General features: G+C 27.2%; 2 protein-coding genes across 2 annotated transcripts; both read right to left on the reverse strand.

Moving 5' to 3' along the window:
* Positions 1–466: 466 nt before the first annotated feature.
* Positions 467–922, reverse strand: OCT59_007021 (uncharacterized protein; the record flags this gene model as incomplete). Its single annotated transcript, XM_025313310.2, has 2 exons — positions 467–780; positions 850–922. The coding sequence occupies 2 exons, from the start codon at positions 920–922 to the stop codon at positions 467–469; spliced, it is 387 nt and encodes a 128-aa protein (XP_025187726.2).
* A 5,725-nt stretch (positions 923–6,647) lies between these two features.
* On the reverse strand, positions 6,648–7,998 carry OCT59_007022 (uncharacterized protein; the record flags this gene model as incomplete). The annotated part of the gene is made up of 3 exons (XM_066143094.1): positions 6,648–7,264; positions 7,339–7,596; positions 7,668–7,998. The coding sequence occupies 3 exons, from the start codon at positions 7,996–7,998 to the stop codon at positions 6,648–6,650; spliced, it is 1,206 nt and encodes a 401-aa protein (XP_065998456.1).
* Between the last annotated feature and the right edge of the window lie 7,717 nt (positions 7,999–15,715).

A 15,715-nucleotide genomic window follows, 5' to 3' on the forward strand; every position in this document is an offset into this window, starting at 1 on the left:
ATGCGTCAAGGCTGATTCCATCTGCACGGATGTCTGAGAAAATCTCTTCATAAAAAAAACCATAATTAACACGAGCCTAATAAAAGGTTTTGTATTGCGAGAAATAAATGAAAACATATAGTTTAGAATTTAAATAGTTTAATGTTATGAGAGACATTGTTAATTTAATGTCAATTACAAATAGATTTGTTGTTACATAATTAATATTAATAGGTTAATAAAATTTCATTAAAAGTAAAAGTAAATAGAAAGAAAATAGTTGATAGAAAGTTTTGAAAGCTAAAAGTAGAGCGAAAACTATAGTAAAATAGATAATAGTCACACAGGTTAAGATTACAATATATTGTATATATATAATATTAACTTAGTAGAACTTAAGATTCTGATGATCAGGATCCGTTAAAAATGAATTATTGAAAAAAAAGAAATCGTGTAACATTTTTGCTGCTCTGTGGATAAAATTGGTTTAACATTCGAATACATCCCAAGCATCTATAGTACCATGAAAGTGCCAACATTTATCCCCATCATTATTGAATGGGCCGCGCCATTTATCATCTTCAGTAGACGCAGCAACTCTAAAAGCAAGCCAATATGATTTCACATTATCAGGAACATTCAAGCCATAACCTCTGTGAGCCCAATCGCCCTCTATGTCAATTGCGCCATCATCACCTTGCCAATTAAAGTCCCCTTTTTTATTTTCTAAGACGGTTGCAGCATTAGTGTATGTACCAGCAGTTACCTTGTTATGTATCCATACGGTATGGTCCGCATACACTTATTTCAATAGAAAGTTATTAAAACAGATGATTATTAATTATTTTGTCATGACTATTCAAAATTTACCTTCAGTGAACGGCGTTAAGGCTTGGATAAAAATGATTGCGACGATTATGGTAAAAGAAACAGAAGACTTCATGGCGAATAAGGTTTTTTTTCTTTCAGTAGAGTTATGAATTTTTTCGGTGGGTGATGAAATGGAGAGCCTTTTATTAAATCATTTGGCTGATCTCAGCCATGTGAACAAAAATTAGCAATAAATGTGATCTCCATTTTACGTTCTGTTTTATCCCATATAATACGGAGAATGATGCAAATTTGGATCACATAGATGCTCAAACAAATGACATGATTGATTCTTTGATTATTAACAACTACTGTAACCATTACTTAAAAAAAAAAAAAACTTTATTAATGAAAATGTAAGTGATAATGATAATAACAAAAATTATAATGAAAATATCTTCCTTCCACCTTCTTTCAACTTTTTTGACGAGAATCATACTCGGTCTTTGGCCGGCCTTTATTAGGGAAGTATTGGGTTTTGGACATAGTTTAAAATTGTTCAAAAGTTCTAATATGAAACTAAAATAAAATATAAATATAATGTTGGAATATTAAAAAAAGTAAATATTTAATAAATTAAATGATAAAAATTAATTAAAATATTAGCCAAAATTAGTCATAATTCTGGCCAAAATTAAATTTTTTGTCATGTGATCTGTCCAATGAAAAAAGGTTTGGTTTTGGGACGGTCATGGTTTGATTAAGGGTATAATAAACTAGATCTGCGATCAGTAAATCAATATTCGGGTATTACTGGCAATCTTTATTCGCATGGGGATGCTAATCCTTATTGATTTGCAAGGGGATGGACCTGAACATACCTAAATAAAAAAGGGTTATTCGATTCCTTAAGTATTACTCGTTTTACACTTTACCATATATGACCGAGTAATATCCTGGTATACTCAGGTAAATAATTTTATAAAATTTAAAAGTTTAACGCATTTTTATTGTTATAATTATACATTTTTGTAATTTTATAGCTACTGTAAATTTAATAAAACAATAAAATTGTTCTTTACTTCACTACCAATATTTTAATAAAATATCATTTACTTATTTCAACTTTTTTCCGTTAGTAACCTTAATTAAAATTAAATTACATTAATAAAATGAGTAGTTTTTGGAAAATAAGATTCATATTACTGCAAGTTCATTTATTCTTACCATATGGAGAGTGAATATTAATCAACTGCTCCTTAAAAAGAGACTTTTTTTTAAATATATTTTCTCCATACTCCTATTTTTTATTAGTAATATGGTTGTCTGCGTCAAAATACTTCTATAATTATTTTCTACTTCCGGATAATATCCAGATCATCTATAGAGCCTGCCGATAAAAGATTTTCCAGTTAACTGTTGATGAGTGTTTCAGGACCCCGAGCAATATATATATAGGTAACAAGATAGGTAAAAAAACTTATAATAGCAAACTCAACATGTGAATTCACTAATTGCCTAAAAGTAAGCAATCAAATCATATGCCCTTATAAAATTTTTAGTACGAATTAAAAATAGGTTAATAATTTCCAATTATTATCATTTATGTTTCATTTTATCAATTAGTTAGCGATATGCAATTTAACATTTCATCATTTTCATTCCCTATTAGCTTAGTATATTACCATCAATTAAAACTTTTGTTTCTGAGATATAATAAACTATGTCAGATGGTACATGATGTCACTAATCGAAATGTTTTAAAAGTCATACTTTTGATCAAATGTTATTACAATTTGTTTCTTATAGCTGACGACGATCTTATTAAGAATTTTCACAATTAAACAAGAGGCCATTTGAGCTTGGCATGTTTTTAGAACATCAGGACACATGGAAATCTACCTTAAATATTGTGGAATTATGTGGAAATCTGAATAGTTCCAAATTCCCGTTTGGATTTTGAGTTATTCCAAGACATCTAACAATATTAAAAAGGTGTATCCGGAGATAAGATTTAACCTATTCATTAAAAAAATGGAATAATTTTGTTTACAAATAAATCAAATTTAAAGTAAAGTAAATTTAGACTACCTCATCTAAAAATTCTGAACTAATATCAGAAGAATTATTTAAACTTTTCAATGCATATCTATACCATTTTTGATTTTCAATATCCCAATAATTAATATTTCCTTCAGGTCATTCAGCTGAATAAATCTTACCAAATCCACTTTTGAAACTTTTTGAAATTTTTCAAAAGGTACCCATTCAATATACACAGTGAAATTCGATAAACCGGATCTATCGGTTCCACTAAAAATATCCGGTTTATTGGGATATCCGTTATAGCGAAACAATTTCAATATATTGAAAATCTATTATACTGAATTTTTAAAAAATTTTCATGCTAATAAAACTAATATACACTATAATTTAATTTTTTTTTATCTTAGTTTTAAGTCATAGAGGTCATGAAAATAAATATAAAATATTTTTAATTGAATATATAAGTAATACATAACTTCAGCCGGAATTAATATTTTTATAATTCTGGCCAAAATTAAGATTTACCGCATCACGTTACTTAAATTTTATTGGTTAATGATCACGGGATCCGGTTTATCGAATGAAAAATCATTAATTAAACATGTAGATACTGTCCAATATTTAAGAAGTGGTTGGGATCCTACTACAAGATTTCTTTCATGCTTTGTGAACTTAGTATATCTAGAAATCCAGAAACCATTTTCATAAATTGGTATGATCCAAATAATTTAAAGAATTTGTCGTTACTATTTTAAAATTTTAAAGATTAATTATATTCCATTGATTACTATAGTAAATTAATTGAAAACACAACAGGAAATCTTTCTGAATTAGTATACATTGTGATAATATCATATATTACGTTGATTATAAAATACTTATTCAAGCAATTTATCAAAATTGTCGAAATTTATTGATTCCAGAATTTGAAAATTTGTTAATTAATTGACAATTTTTAAATGGATTAATTATTAACATGTGCAAAGATTATGAATTTAGTTGGGTAAGTTATTTAAGTATTAGACAAATCATCACCAATTAGTTATTTAAATTTAAATTTTATTCTAAGGTATTTAATTGTAAGATATAGAATCATTTTTTTCTAGTTGGAAAAATAGGAATCCTATATTGTTAAAAATAAGTCATTCCGGAATAAAAGTGGTAAATTTAACCGAAGAATATAAAGTAAAAGGAGTGATTAAAAGTATTCCTTTGATTGTGGAATGAATCTTATTGAAGATTTTGAAATAATAGAATTCACTTTCATTGTGTCTGAAATTCTTTTTTTTTATTTTGTGAAAATAAAAATTTTATCAGAAAAAAGAATTGATAATATTGACATTTAGAGTGAAAATTTGACATACCTTGTATATCCTTGATATTCTCACGGATGATTCTTATTTAAAAAGAAAAAAGTATAAGGTGTTAAATAGTTTTATGATCGGAATCGTGATATAAATAAGTTCTGTGGAATATCCTGATTTTCACGACTGCGGCCTAAATAAATAAATATTGAGACAAAATGTCAAATGGTTCGAAATAAGCGGAATAGAATAGGTTAGTCATGTTAGCAGTTGCTTTTACGACATTAATATTGATTTATACAAAAAAAATTATGTAAAATTTGTATATATTAAGATGTATTTATAAATTATATCACCAGGTTTTAAGTTAATCATTTAACTTCGATATTTTCGATATTTTCGATATTTAATTTTTAGCTGTTTTTTTTTAAAATTAATAAGCAATTTAGATATAGGTCGTCCTATCACTTTATTCACGTATGGAATAAATATTACCAGAAAAAAAATTTTTAATCCAAACCTTAGGAAGAATGCACTACATTATTTATTGATTTAATTTATATTAGTATTTACATGCAAATAAAATAATTTTTTATGTAAAAAAAATTGCCTTTTTATTTTAAAAAGGAAATTTACATCTATTTTTCGGTATCCGATCAAAATCTCGACAAAATCTCGACAATCCAAAATCTCGGCAATCCAAAATCCCGACAAGTCATTATATCGACAATTTTGTGATGTGTGCTAATAAAATAATTTTTGCAATATGTAAAATTTAGTTTAAGTGTGTTATAATTTTGTCGGGATTTTGACTTGTCAAGATATTGGATTGTCGAGATTTTGTTGTCGGTCTTGTGTCAGTCGCTCAAATGATTTTCGAGATTTCGTACCAAAACCCTATTTTTCATCCCTTAAAACTATCAGTCAGATCATTTGTTAAATTATTTACTGATCATTTAATTTTTTCAATTTTTTTAATTCTATTTATTTTAAGGAAAACCATCAAAGTTTGGAATTTAACCGCAGTATTTTGAGTTTTTGGAATATATTTTATAGAAGATATATATCAGTCATGTAAAATGACGTAATTGAAAGAAATGAGAAGAAATATTTTTTAGGCTGAAAATGCTATAAAATTCTCCTATACGGAAAAGAAAGTGAAACCAAGCATGAAATTTATTTATTTTGATAGAGTTGAGGCGGATTATGTGGTAAACATTTTAATAAATGGTGGTCCCTGTACCACCAAAAACTGACACTAACCAGATCATCATTTTGGCTTTAAATATGAAAGAATCAGATATAAATCAGGCGTTTACCAGCCTGAGTTTTGATATCATGTTTAAGCTTATCAAATCCTTATGTTCTATTTTGTTACATATCTTGTCAGTTTCATCTTGGCTTTCCCCTAGGCTCTACCTACTATACTTCTACCTATACCCTATACCTATGTCTATATTTATATATTTATAATATTAGATAAAGCCATAAAGGTATATAAAAATGCCATAATGGAGGGATCATCTTACTACCACTCGGCTATATATTTATGGTAACACAGGTGACATATTATGTAGGTGACTAGAGCTTCCGTTTGAAATTAGGACATTCGAACATTTCGTTTGTAAATTATAGTTAAATCTATATTTAAAACTGAAATATTAAAATTCGAATCTTTAAATATGTCATCAGATTCGAATATCATCTGATATTTAAAATGTTTTATAAGATTTGAATCTATTCAAATTTGCCACATGATTTCATTGATTTGACGCCTATTTGTGTACACTGTACAGAATAAATAGTTGATAAAAAAAATTCTTCGATAGACGATATTTAACTAATTTTTTCTTTTGATTATTATAAATTTATTATGGAAGAATGTCAAGAAACAGAATATACTGTAATAACAACATTGAAGAGTTTAAAACCAGAAAAAGTAGAAAAATTAATCTTTTTAAAAAGAAATTCCAATTTACTTGATATCATGTAATTACTTTAATTTGTAACATAAAGGAAATAATATAAATATTAAATAAAATAAAGAAATAAAGACATACAGTAATTTTACTAAAAAAAAATAAAGTTCGTAATAAAATTATGAAATTTGAATATCATATATTAATTCGAATATCATGTGAGATTCGAATATTATATGATATATTCGAAATTTTATCTCAAATATTTTCAAACATTCGAAATACAATTTGATTTTCAAACGGAAGCTCTACAGGTGACGAATAGAGGACAAAAAATCTAAGTCGCTGAAATAAATATAAAAAACGTGAACGAGGCAGTCACGTGAACGAAAAAATGCAGTTTCAAGTAATTCGAAAACGGCGATAAAACAAATTAATTAAATCAATTAAATTATATCATTATCTGTTTTAGGTCAACAAATTAATTAAATTAATTAAATTACATTATTATCTACTTTAAGTCTAAAAATAAAAAATCAATCTATCTATAACCTTTAGTTATTATCATCTGTCAACTCCGTTAACTCCCTTAGTACTTAGTACCGTTAACTCCCTTAGTACCTTTAACTCCCTTAGTACCATAAACTTCCTTAGTACCGTTAACTCTCTCAGTACCTTTAACTTCCTCAGTACCGTTAACTCCCTTGGTACCATCAACACCGTTAACTCCCATAAAACTCTCATAATTGAAATTTGGGTCATAATTGAAATAAGGATCAGCTGAGTAATCGTAATTTTCGTCAATTTCATTGGGACCTTTATTAGCATCTCTCATATTAACACCATAATAGGGACCCGAATGATATTTTAGGCTTAACTGACGAAGAGGTACCGATTCAGAACAATTTGGATCTTCAGCATTACATTCAATAAAGGCAGTTGGATCTTGATCAGGATTATTTATATATAATTCTTCACCAAAATGTTTATAGGACCCAATAAATGGAATTGGCCATGATGTAGGTAAACGAGGAACTGGATCACCACGAACTATAGTTCTTATTGCTCTTAGGTTTTCATCAACATATTTAGCAAACTTTTCATCACCAATTCTTGGTTGACCAAATGTAGCAAGAAACAATTTTTCATTATTAGCTAAATCTGGTTTCTTTTCTATAAGATCTAATGCCGATAATGTAGCAAGTGCTATGATAAAAAAAAAAGACTGTTAAAAAGTTGTAATTAAATATGTAATTTTTTTTTAAATTTATTGAACTCACCACCACCTAAACTGTGACCCATAAATCCGATCCTGAAATCGGGATTTTCTTGGATTAATTTTATAAGATCATCAGTAACTTGGGGTTGAATTTGTTCCCAAGCATTAAGAAATCCATGGTGTACCTTGGTATCAGGTTTAGGAGAATAAGTATCTTGATAAATGACAAAGTCAGTAATGTAATTTCTGATACTTCCTGGTTGCGTTCCTCTATATGATACGATGATTAATTCTTTTTCTGGATGCGTGGCTATGAAACCTATATATTTATTATTTTGTTAGTAAACGTAAAAAATTAACGATGTGTGGCACAGTAATAATATAAAATACCCCTTGTGTTAAGCCGTTCGTTTTTAAATTCTTTAAACAATTGGGTACCCGCATTTGCCATACAGATGTCTCCACAGTTCCAATTTTGAAGAGGAGAATTAATATAAGCAGCAGCAGCGAAATTAGCGCAGCTCTGTAACACAGGGAATGATGTAATGGAACCAAGAGTATTAGGTACTGGAGAAGCTTCGATTAATACTGATAAAAAGATTAAAGAGATTAAAGTAATTAACTTGAAGGATAATGTGTGTTGTAAAAGATGTGAAAAGGAGTTATGCGTGTATTTGGTAGAAGTTGCTTTACAACTTGAGGAAATAATTTGCTGCTGCATTGCTTATTGCTTTACAGAGGAAATGTTTTAGTGTAATGTTTTAGTGTAAAAGAATGAAATGCTTTCAGAGAAAAAAACACGTTCTTTTATACGTTTTTTGGAGTTATGATCGCATCTTTATTGAAATTCAAATAATATATATCAATAGATTTGATAAAATACACTGTAAATGATTATTCTTAGTGATTGGATACTTTCAGTGATCGGATACTTCATATCTTATTAACTAAATCATTCTTTACTTTATTTTCTTTAAAAGTCTATTTAAATTGTTAATTACATAACATTTAGTAAAAAAGAATAATTTCCGAGACTTTTGATTATCAACTATTTGGCCGTATAAAGCAAATAATCCCGAAATTTTTTTTTTTAATTGACACAATCCCGAAATTTTTTTTTTCTGATTCACGCAATCCCGAAATTATATTTTGTCCAACATCTCCCACATCTGCAAATGTTTGACATAGATCATTTTGTATATAAAAGGGGGATCGTCTAAAAGCGGGCAAATCACATGATTCGATATAATATAAGCGGACTAATTTTTTTTATAAATTAAGATTAATATAAACTTGAAAATCATAAAATAAGCATATCTTAGCCTGCTTTAAAAGAAAAAAAAAAGTAGATTTTTGTATACTATTAAGATTTTTCCCGATCATATTCCAAAAATGGATAGACAAAAAATGAAAATCAAATAAATCGAAAATGGCATTTAAAACCTCATTTTGTGCTCTACGGAGCAGGCCAAAAAAAAAAACTTAGCAAAATTGTTTAAAAGGTTGTGAATATATGGCAAAAAGTTTTATTTAGAAAAAATAGGTTTTCCGAAGTCACGTGATTTTACGTTTAGACGTCCGGTTAATACAAATCAAATATTGAAGATCAATGACCATATGTATATATATATATATATGATAAACGAAGCACTTTATTTATTTATATGAAGAACATACAAATTATATAAAATAACTCCGGAGTTCGATAATTAAGTAAAACCTAATGGTCGACAGGACATTTTCCCGACAGGAATTTTCCCGACAGTTATGCACGAACACGTGATCAAACGGCCAGCGTTAAGCTGTCGGGAAAATGTCCTGTCGGGAAACGGTCCGTAAACGAAACTTAATACCTCCCTCATTACCAAACCTTCAGTACTATTACCTTATAATCCTAATCCTAATTTAATTTATGTCTAAAAAATTTTTTTACGTAAAATCACGTGACTTAAACCATATATTTTTTGATTTGCAAAAATAAAATTGATCCCGAATTTTAATGTGGGACAAAATCCCGACAGTATTTACGAATTAAAAAATAAATTTCCGAAAAATTTCCGAAATTGCATTTAATGCCGGTGGGACAAAATAAAGAATAGTTAGAGTATACCAAAACATGTATACTTAAGTTAAACCAATATAGTTAAATCATACTGAAACAGAAAAAGTTAATAGAGAGAAAAACTCTGAAACGATATCTAGAATAGCAGAAAAATAACCAATGTGATTAGATTATTCCAATATAAGTAAGTTAAACCAATCTAGTTAGATTTTAGATACGCTTCTATAATCTAATTATACTTATATAACCGAAATTCTATAATCTAACTCTACCTCTATAACCCATCCATACCATATAACCTGGTTACGGTACATTTCACCGAAATCCAATTCACCGAAGCCATTTCGCCAAAGGGATGTTTCGTAGAAAAATCACCTTTTCTTATAATATTATCAAATTGATCCATTTAATTACTATATCATAATTTGTAATTGCCTTTTTTTAATGAAAACATCAATTTGTTCATTCTCACTGGTCCATTTTGTAAAATTTACTTTTAAATTATTTATTAAACGAGAATTACATAACATTGTATATTTTTTCTCACCACATATTTTACAATAATTCTCACTATATTCATTTTGAAAAACTAAAATATAATGTTTTGTATATGGATTTTGATATATTTGCTCACCATATTGATACTGAATAACCTTACAAAGAAAAATAATAAATATTATTATATACATTTTTACATATTATTATATAAAAATGTACTTAAAATTATTCAAACCTTAAGTAAAAACTCGTCAATAACATCATAATAATTTATTAAACAACCTTTCTTATCCGATTCTCTTATCCATAGTGCTCCTAACGGGTCGGGTTGGGTCGGGTTTAAGGGATATTTGAATTCGATTCGAATATTCATGTGATTCGACTTGAAAATTCGGATCGATCAACCGTGTAACCCGAACTTGATTCGACCCGATCATAGTTTAACCCGAATAACCCGGGTCAAACTCGAATTTATATTAAATTTATGATCAGCTAAATTAATCGTCAAGTTACGCAATTTTTTTACGAAAAAGTTTACAATTTTTATTGTAATAATGTTTATTTATTAATTAATATAAAATTCAGTTTAAATTTCTTTGATTTTTCACACTTACCAAGATTCCAAACTCATACATGCACGAACAGTTTGTGTTTTAAGGCTGAATCATTTTGTTGCCAGTAGATCAGCTCCACCAGAAAAAATTCGTTCTACTGGAACACTTGTTCAATAATATTATCAATAATTGCATACAATAAGCTTATTTATCTGTAATAGCCAGATAACCTTGGACGTATTGGAGTCACCAATTTTCCGTAACCAAGTCTTATTAACTCTAGAGTTTTAAAAAGAATTATGAAATAATATTAAATATATATTTTAAATTAAATACAATAAAAACTTTTACTTACGAACAGTTAAGACACATGACTTCCTAATGCGTATTTGCATCTTTATTTTTTCCGAGTTGATTTGTTGGTTCAGAAATATCAATAGTCTCAGACATTATTTCTTATTCATTAATAAAGTTTTTTACAAGAAAACTCACATTTCGTGGCTTAATGATGGGGAAAAACCGCGGCATCCGGGTCACCCGGGTTGATCTGGGTCAAAACAACAGTACGACCCTAACCCGACGGGTCGGGTCATGCGGGTTACAAGTCATTAAAATGATTAATCCCGATTCGATTCAAAATTCGAGTCGGGTCGATCACCCGGGTCTGATCCGACCCGTACGGAGCACTACTTATCCATTTCTTTTTACCAAGATCATCTTAATATAATGGACCATCATTCCATATTGCTGTATGATAATTTTTTTAATTTCCCATTTTTTTTAATAACGTTAAATTTATTATATGGGATTCATTCAAATATTACATCAACATGATGAGTTTTATTTTTAATTGTTGTTCTTTAATAATATCATCAATTTCTTTATTTTTACTGGTCCATTTTGTAAAATTTTCTTTTAAATTATTTATTTAACACACCAATCATTCGCTACATTTGTATATTTACTAAAACATTTTTTACATGTTGAATGTGTTGGAATTACTGGAAGTGACATTGGAAACATTGGAAATTTTTTTTTGAAAATAAAATTATATTTAAAAATTTTTTAACAATGAAAAATACCAAATTTTGTGAAGAAACCAATAATTTTTTAGCGTAACAATGAGTAAATATAATGTGGCGCAGTAAACACAGATGATTATAAAGTTACTAAAATAATGGTTAATTATTAAGGCTTAAAAAACATATTTCATATAATTGTTTTTTTCAAGAGGTCATCAAGACCATTTAAATGATGTCCATTTTGGTTACAGAACGATTTTCCAACATCCATTTTCCTGACGTAACCTTTTCCTGACAATGATTTCCCGACATGACAAAATCCCGAATGGACATTTTCCTGAATAACATATTTTCCTGACATGACATTATCCCGACATGACATTTTCCTGAAATCAAATTACGAAATACGAAAAATGATTCACAAAAATACTTATATTTATTTAATTTACTTTTTGCATAATATTTTCTTATTTTTTTTATTAAATTAACAATGAATTTATTATTTTACAATTATTACATTTATCACGTAATTTATCTTAATCGAGACAATTGTTTTTTTTAAAAACACAATTACGAGATTTCACATATTAAACATATTATACTAAAATTACATAATTTATTTTTATTTTTATTAATTTATACCCTTTAATAAAATTAAAATTCAATTAATAAAGCAGCTATTTTATAAAATTTATTATTCTTTGTTTATTATAAATAGCATTAAAATATCCTCAATGCTTTCTTATACATAGTATAATTAAAACAACAAATTAAACAGGCGAAAGGAACCATATTTACTATAAATTTAATAAAGTATGGATTTTTTCAAAAAATATATCCATTTTCTAATAAAAAAACAATTATAAATATTCAGAAAATGGATCTTTTTTACGTCAAGATGAGTTCGATGAAAGAATATTAAAAGAAGTTAGCACTTTGGTGAAGAAAAGCTTTATTACAAGACGAGCTAGACAAAATATCTTTCACAAAGAATAATGTCTTACATTTTATTGCAAACTGAAAACTTGTTATGATAGTACTAAATAAACTATTTTAATATACTTGACAGTTGTTATTCTTAAGTATACATATTTTACTAAAAGAATCATAAACCATACCCATTATCTTAAAGAGAAGTTGAACTGTTAAAGTGAGGCTATATTATAGAAAAAATGGTCATCTTAAAATGAATCGATGCTACTATATATAATGAATGGAAGATACATACAGTACATTTATTATTTTTTTAATAGTCTATAAGATAAAGTTAATGAAAAGAAAATCCATTGAAAAATTGAGCAATAAGCAAATCATTTGTACTTTGTTGAGAATGGTTCGCGATAAGCCTCGATGTGTTTCCATTATAAATGGGTACGTTAAATCGAAAATGTCTTCTTATAATTCTTTGTCTTCTTAGTTGTTTTTGTCTTTTTTGTGAAGGCATTTTCGTTTGTACAATATATGTATAATAAGGTTTAAGGAGGAGGTAAAAAAAAAATATAAATATAATATACGTATACTTAGGGGAGAGACAAAAAAGATATACATACGTATTTATATAATATTTAAATATTTAAAATTACACAATACTACGTATAGAATATAGATGATGATTGATAATAGATCCAAATAATAGATGTTATAGATGTTAAAATATAACAATAAAATCATTAAGTGACCCAATTATTATTAATTTGTTTGTTTTAAGATGAAATTTAAAATTTAATTAAGCGTGGCACAGAATAAAGTATTTCTTCTCCAAGTATCATACTCATGTGATTATTTGAATTTTGTGAAATGTTGTTCAAAATCACATGCCTTTTATCAAAAATAGTTAAATGGATATTTGTAATTTTTCTTATGTAAGACTATGTTATACAATAAAGCAGTAGTAGTACCGAAATTTTCAAATGCAGTTCAAATGAGTGTGCATAAACTATTGTCGGATCATCCGATCTATGCATCAAATTTATTGTCGGTAATTTCTTTATCGAATTTTAGAATCTACTATCGATATAGTCATATAGTTACGTAATTACAGTTAGCGGTTAATTTAATGAAGTTTTATTTTGTAATAAATTTGGATGATTTATTCGCAATTTAGACCAAAAGCGTAGGATTTAAGTTATAATTTCCAAAAAGTTCTTTTATACTAAAATGTGTTTATATATATTATATATAATGCACGTTGCGTATAAATCATTAAGCAACAAAAAGCTAATATACATGTATGCCTATGCCTTTCAATTTATATTATCAAAATTATTTGAAGAAATACCCGTCCTGTACAAATTTAGGTAAGAGCAAGAATGGTGTTTTTCACAATATTGTCATGATCTTCTATATGTTGGAAACAAAATTTTTTTTTTTTTTGTAAGAAAAAGAAAAAAAAAGGCGGTAAACTTTACTATTATTACATTTTGATCAATTGTTTAAAAAATAAAGACCAATATCATAATTTTCACGGCGCAGAAGTGAAAATCAGATTTCCCCTGCGTACCCTTCAAAAATGTCACGAAAATTCACGTGACTGTTTTTTTGTCACATCCGTCACACCCTTCCTTGTTTCCATTTTTCATAAGTATCTGAGGGACTTAGTTTTTTTCGAGTAAGTAAAAACGTATTCGTCACACCCTTATTCGTCACTGTTTATTTTCACGTGTTAGTGCATAACGCCGTAATGCCGGCCGTTTCGTGACATTTTTGAAGGGTACGCAGGGGTAGTCTGAAAATCAATGATATCCGTGAAACAATGCAAATTCCGCAATTACGGACATAACCTTAAAATTATAAAAAAAATGTTTGTTGCCGCACATGATCCGGTTGCCAATCAACGTGTAACGAAAACAATTGGGCATTCTAAAATTTACATTAAGAAAATTATACAAAAAAGAAAAATTATTAACTATTTAATATTATTCACATTTAGTTCATGTACAGTATATCATGCGCATCAAAAACGAGATCGTTCCAATACCTATGTAAAACTTTGTATCACAAATTCACAAATTCAAAAAATTACAATTACCGTAACCTTTTTTCTGATCTGTGATAACAAATATGTGGCCCCTTTATAATTTTCTTTGAAATTGAAATGAGTCGTTTATTACGTTATTATATTATCTATAATATAATATAATCTATAATATAATAATATAATTATATAATATACATATATATATTGAGATATCAATATAATAGTATATTTTTTTTATTTAGGAAATTTATACGCTTCCTTTTTATTACGCAGCTTATAAGAATACATATGTTTTCAGTAAATATGTTGATGAAAAGGTTGGTTTAATAAATAGAATAACGTTTTACATTTATTCGCAAATGGAAAACTTGTTATAGCGCTTTATAAACCATTTTAATATATTTACAGTGGTTATTTTTAAGTATTCATATTTTATTACAGGAAATAATAGATCATATTCATCTCCTTGATTCCATTAAAGTATGACTATATCATAAATAAAAAAAATGGTAAGTCCTTAAATGAACAGAGGAAGATACATACAGTATAATACAAGATGTTTGAAAAATAAAAAAATGAATCGATATTACGTAATTGATGGAATAAGAAGATACATACAGTACATTTATTTATTTTTCCATTTTAAATGGTTATAGTTTGATATAATTAACGAAAAGAAAATCCGTTGAAAAATTGAGCAATTAATAAAACATTGCCACTTTGCCGAGAAAAGTTCGCGGTAAGCCTTGATGTATTTCCATTATTAATGGATACGTTAAGTCGAAAATGTTTTCTTATGATTCTTTGTTTTCTTAGTTGTTTCTGACTTTTCTGAAGAACTTTCATTTGTATAATATGTATATTAAGGAGGAGATAAAAAAAATAATATGTGGTATGTAAGAGATAAAAAAAAAGATACAAGAAAACGATGTATTTATATAATTCCTGTGAAAAATTTTTTTTTTAAAAAAAAGTGAAAAAAAAAAATTCTGCATGACACAGGGATTTAATCAATCTAAAATTAGAAAACAAATCTATTTTTTTTAAAAAAAAAATTGTTCCACTGTTTCAATTATTTATGGAAAAAACTTTTTTTTATTATATTCTTTCAGATTTAATTTAAAGGTAAGATTGGTTTACTATACAGACAGCAGAACTAAATATTGTTGTTTAAAAACTTGGAATTTTAACAATTGAGATCGCAACGGAGTTCGGAGTTTTTTTTTTAAAAAAAAAAATATTTTAAGAGAGTTTATCTAATTTTGATTATATTATGTCATATATTATAAAGAAAAATTTAATAAAAAAGATAAAAAAAGTAATTT

The sequence above is a fragment of the Rhizophagus irregularis genome, chromosome 15 (assembly GCF_026210795.1).
Source record: "Rhizophagus irregularis chromosome 15, complete sequence".
Classification (NCBI taxonomy): domain Eukaryota; kingdom Fungi; phylum Glomeromycota; class Glomeromycetes; order Glomerales; family Glomeraceae; genus Rhizophagus; species Rhizophagus irregularis.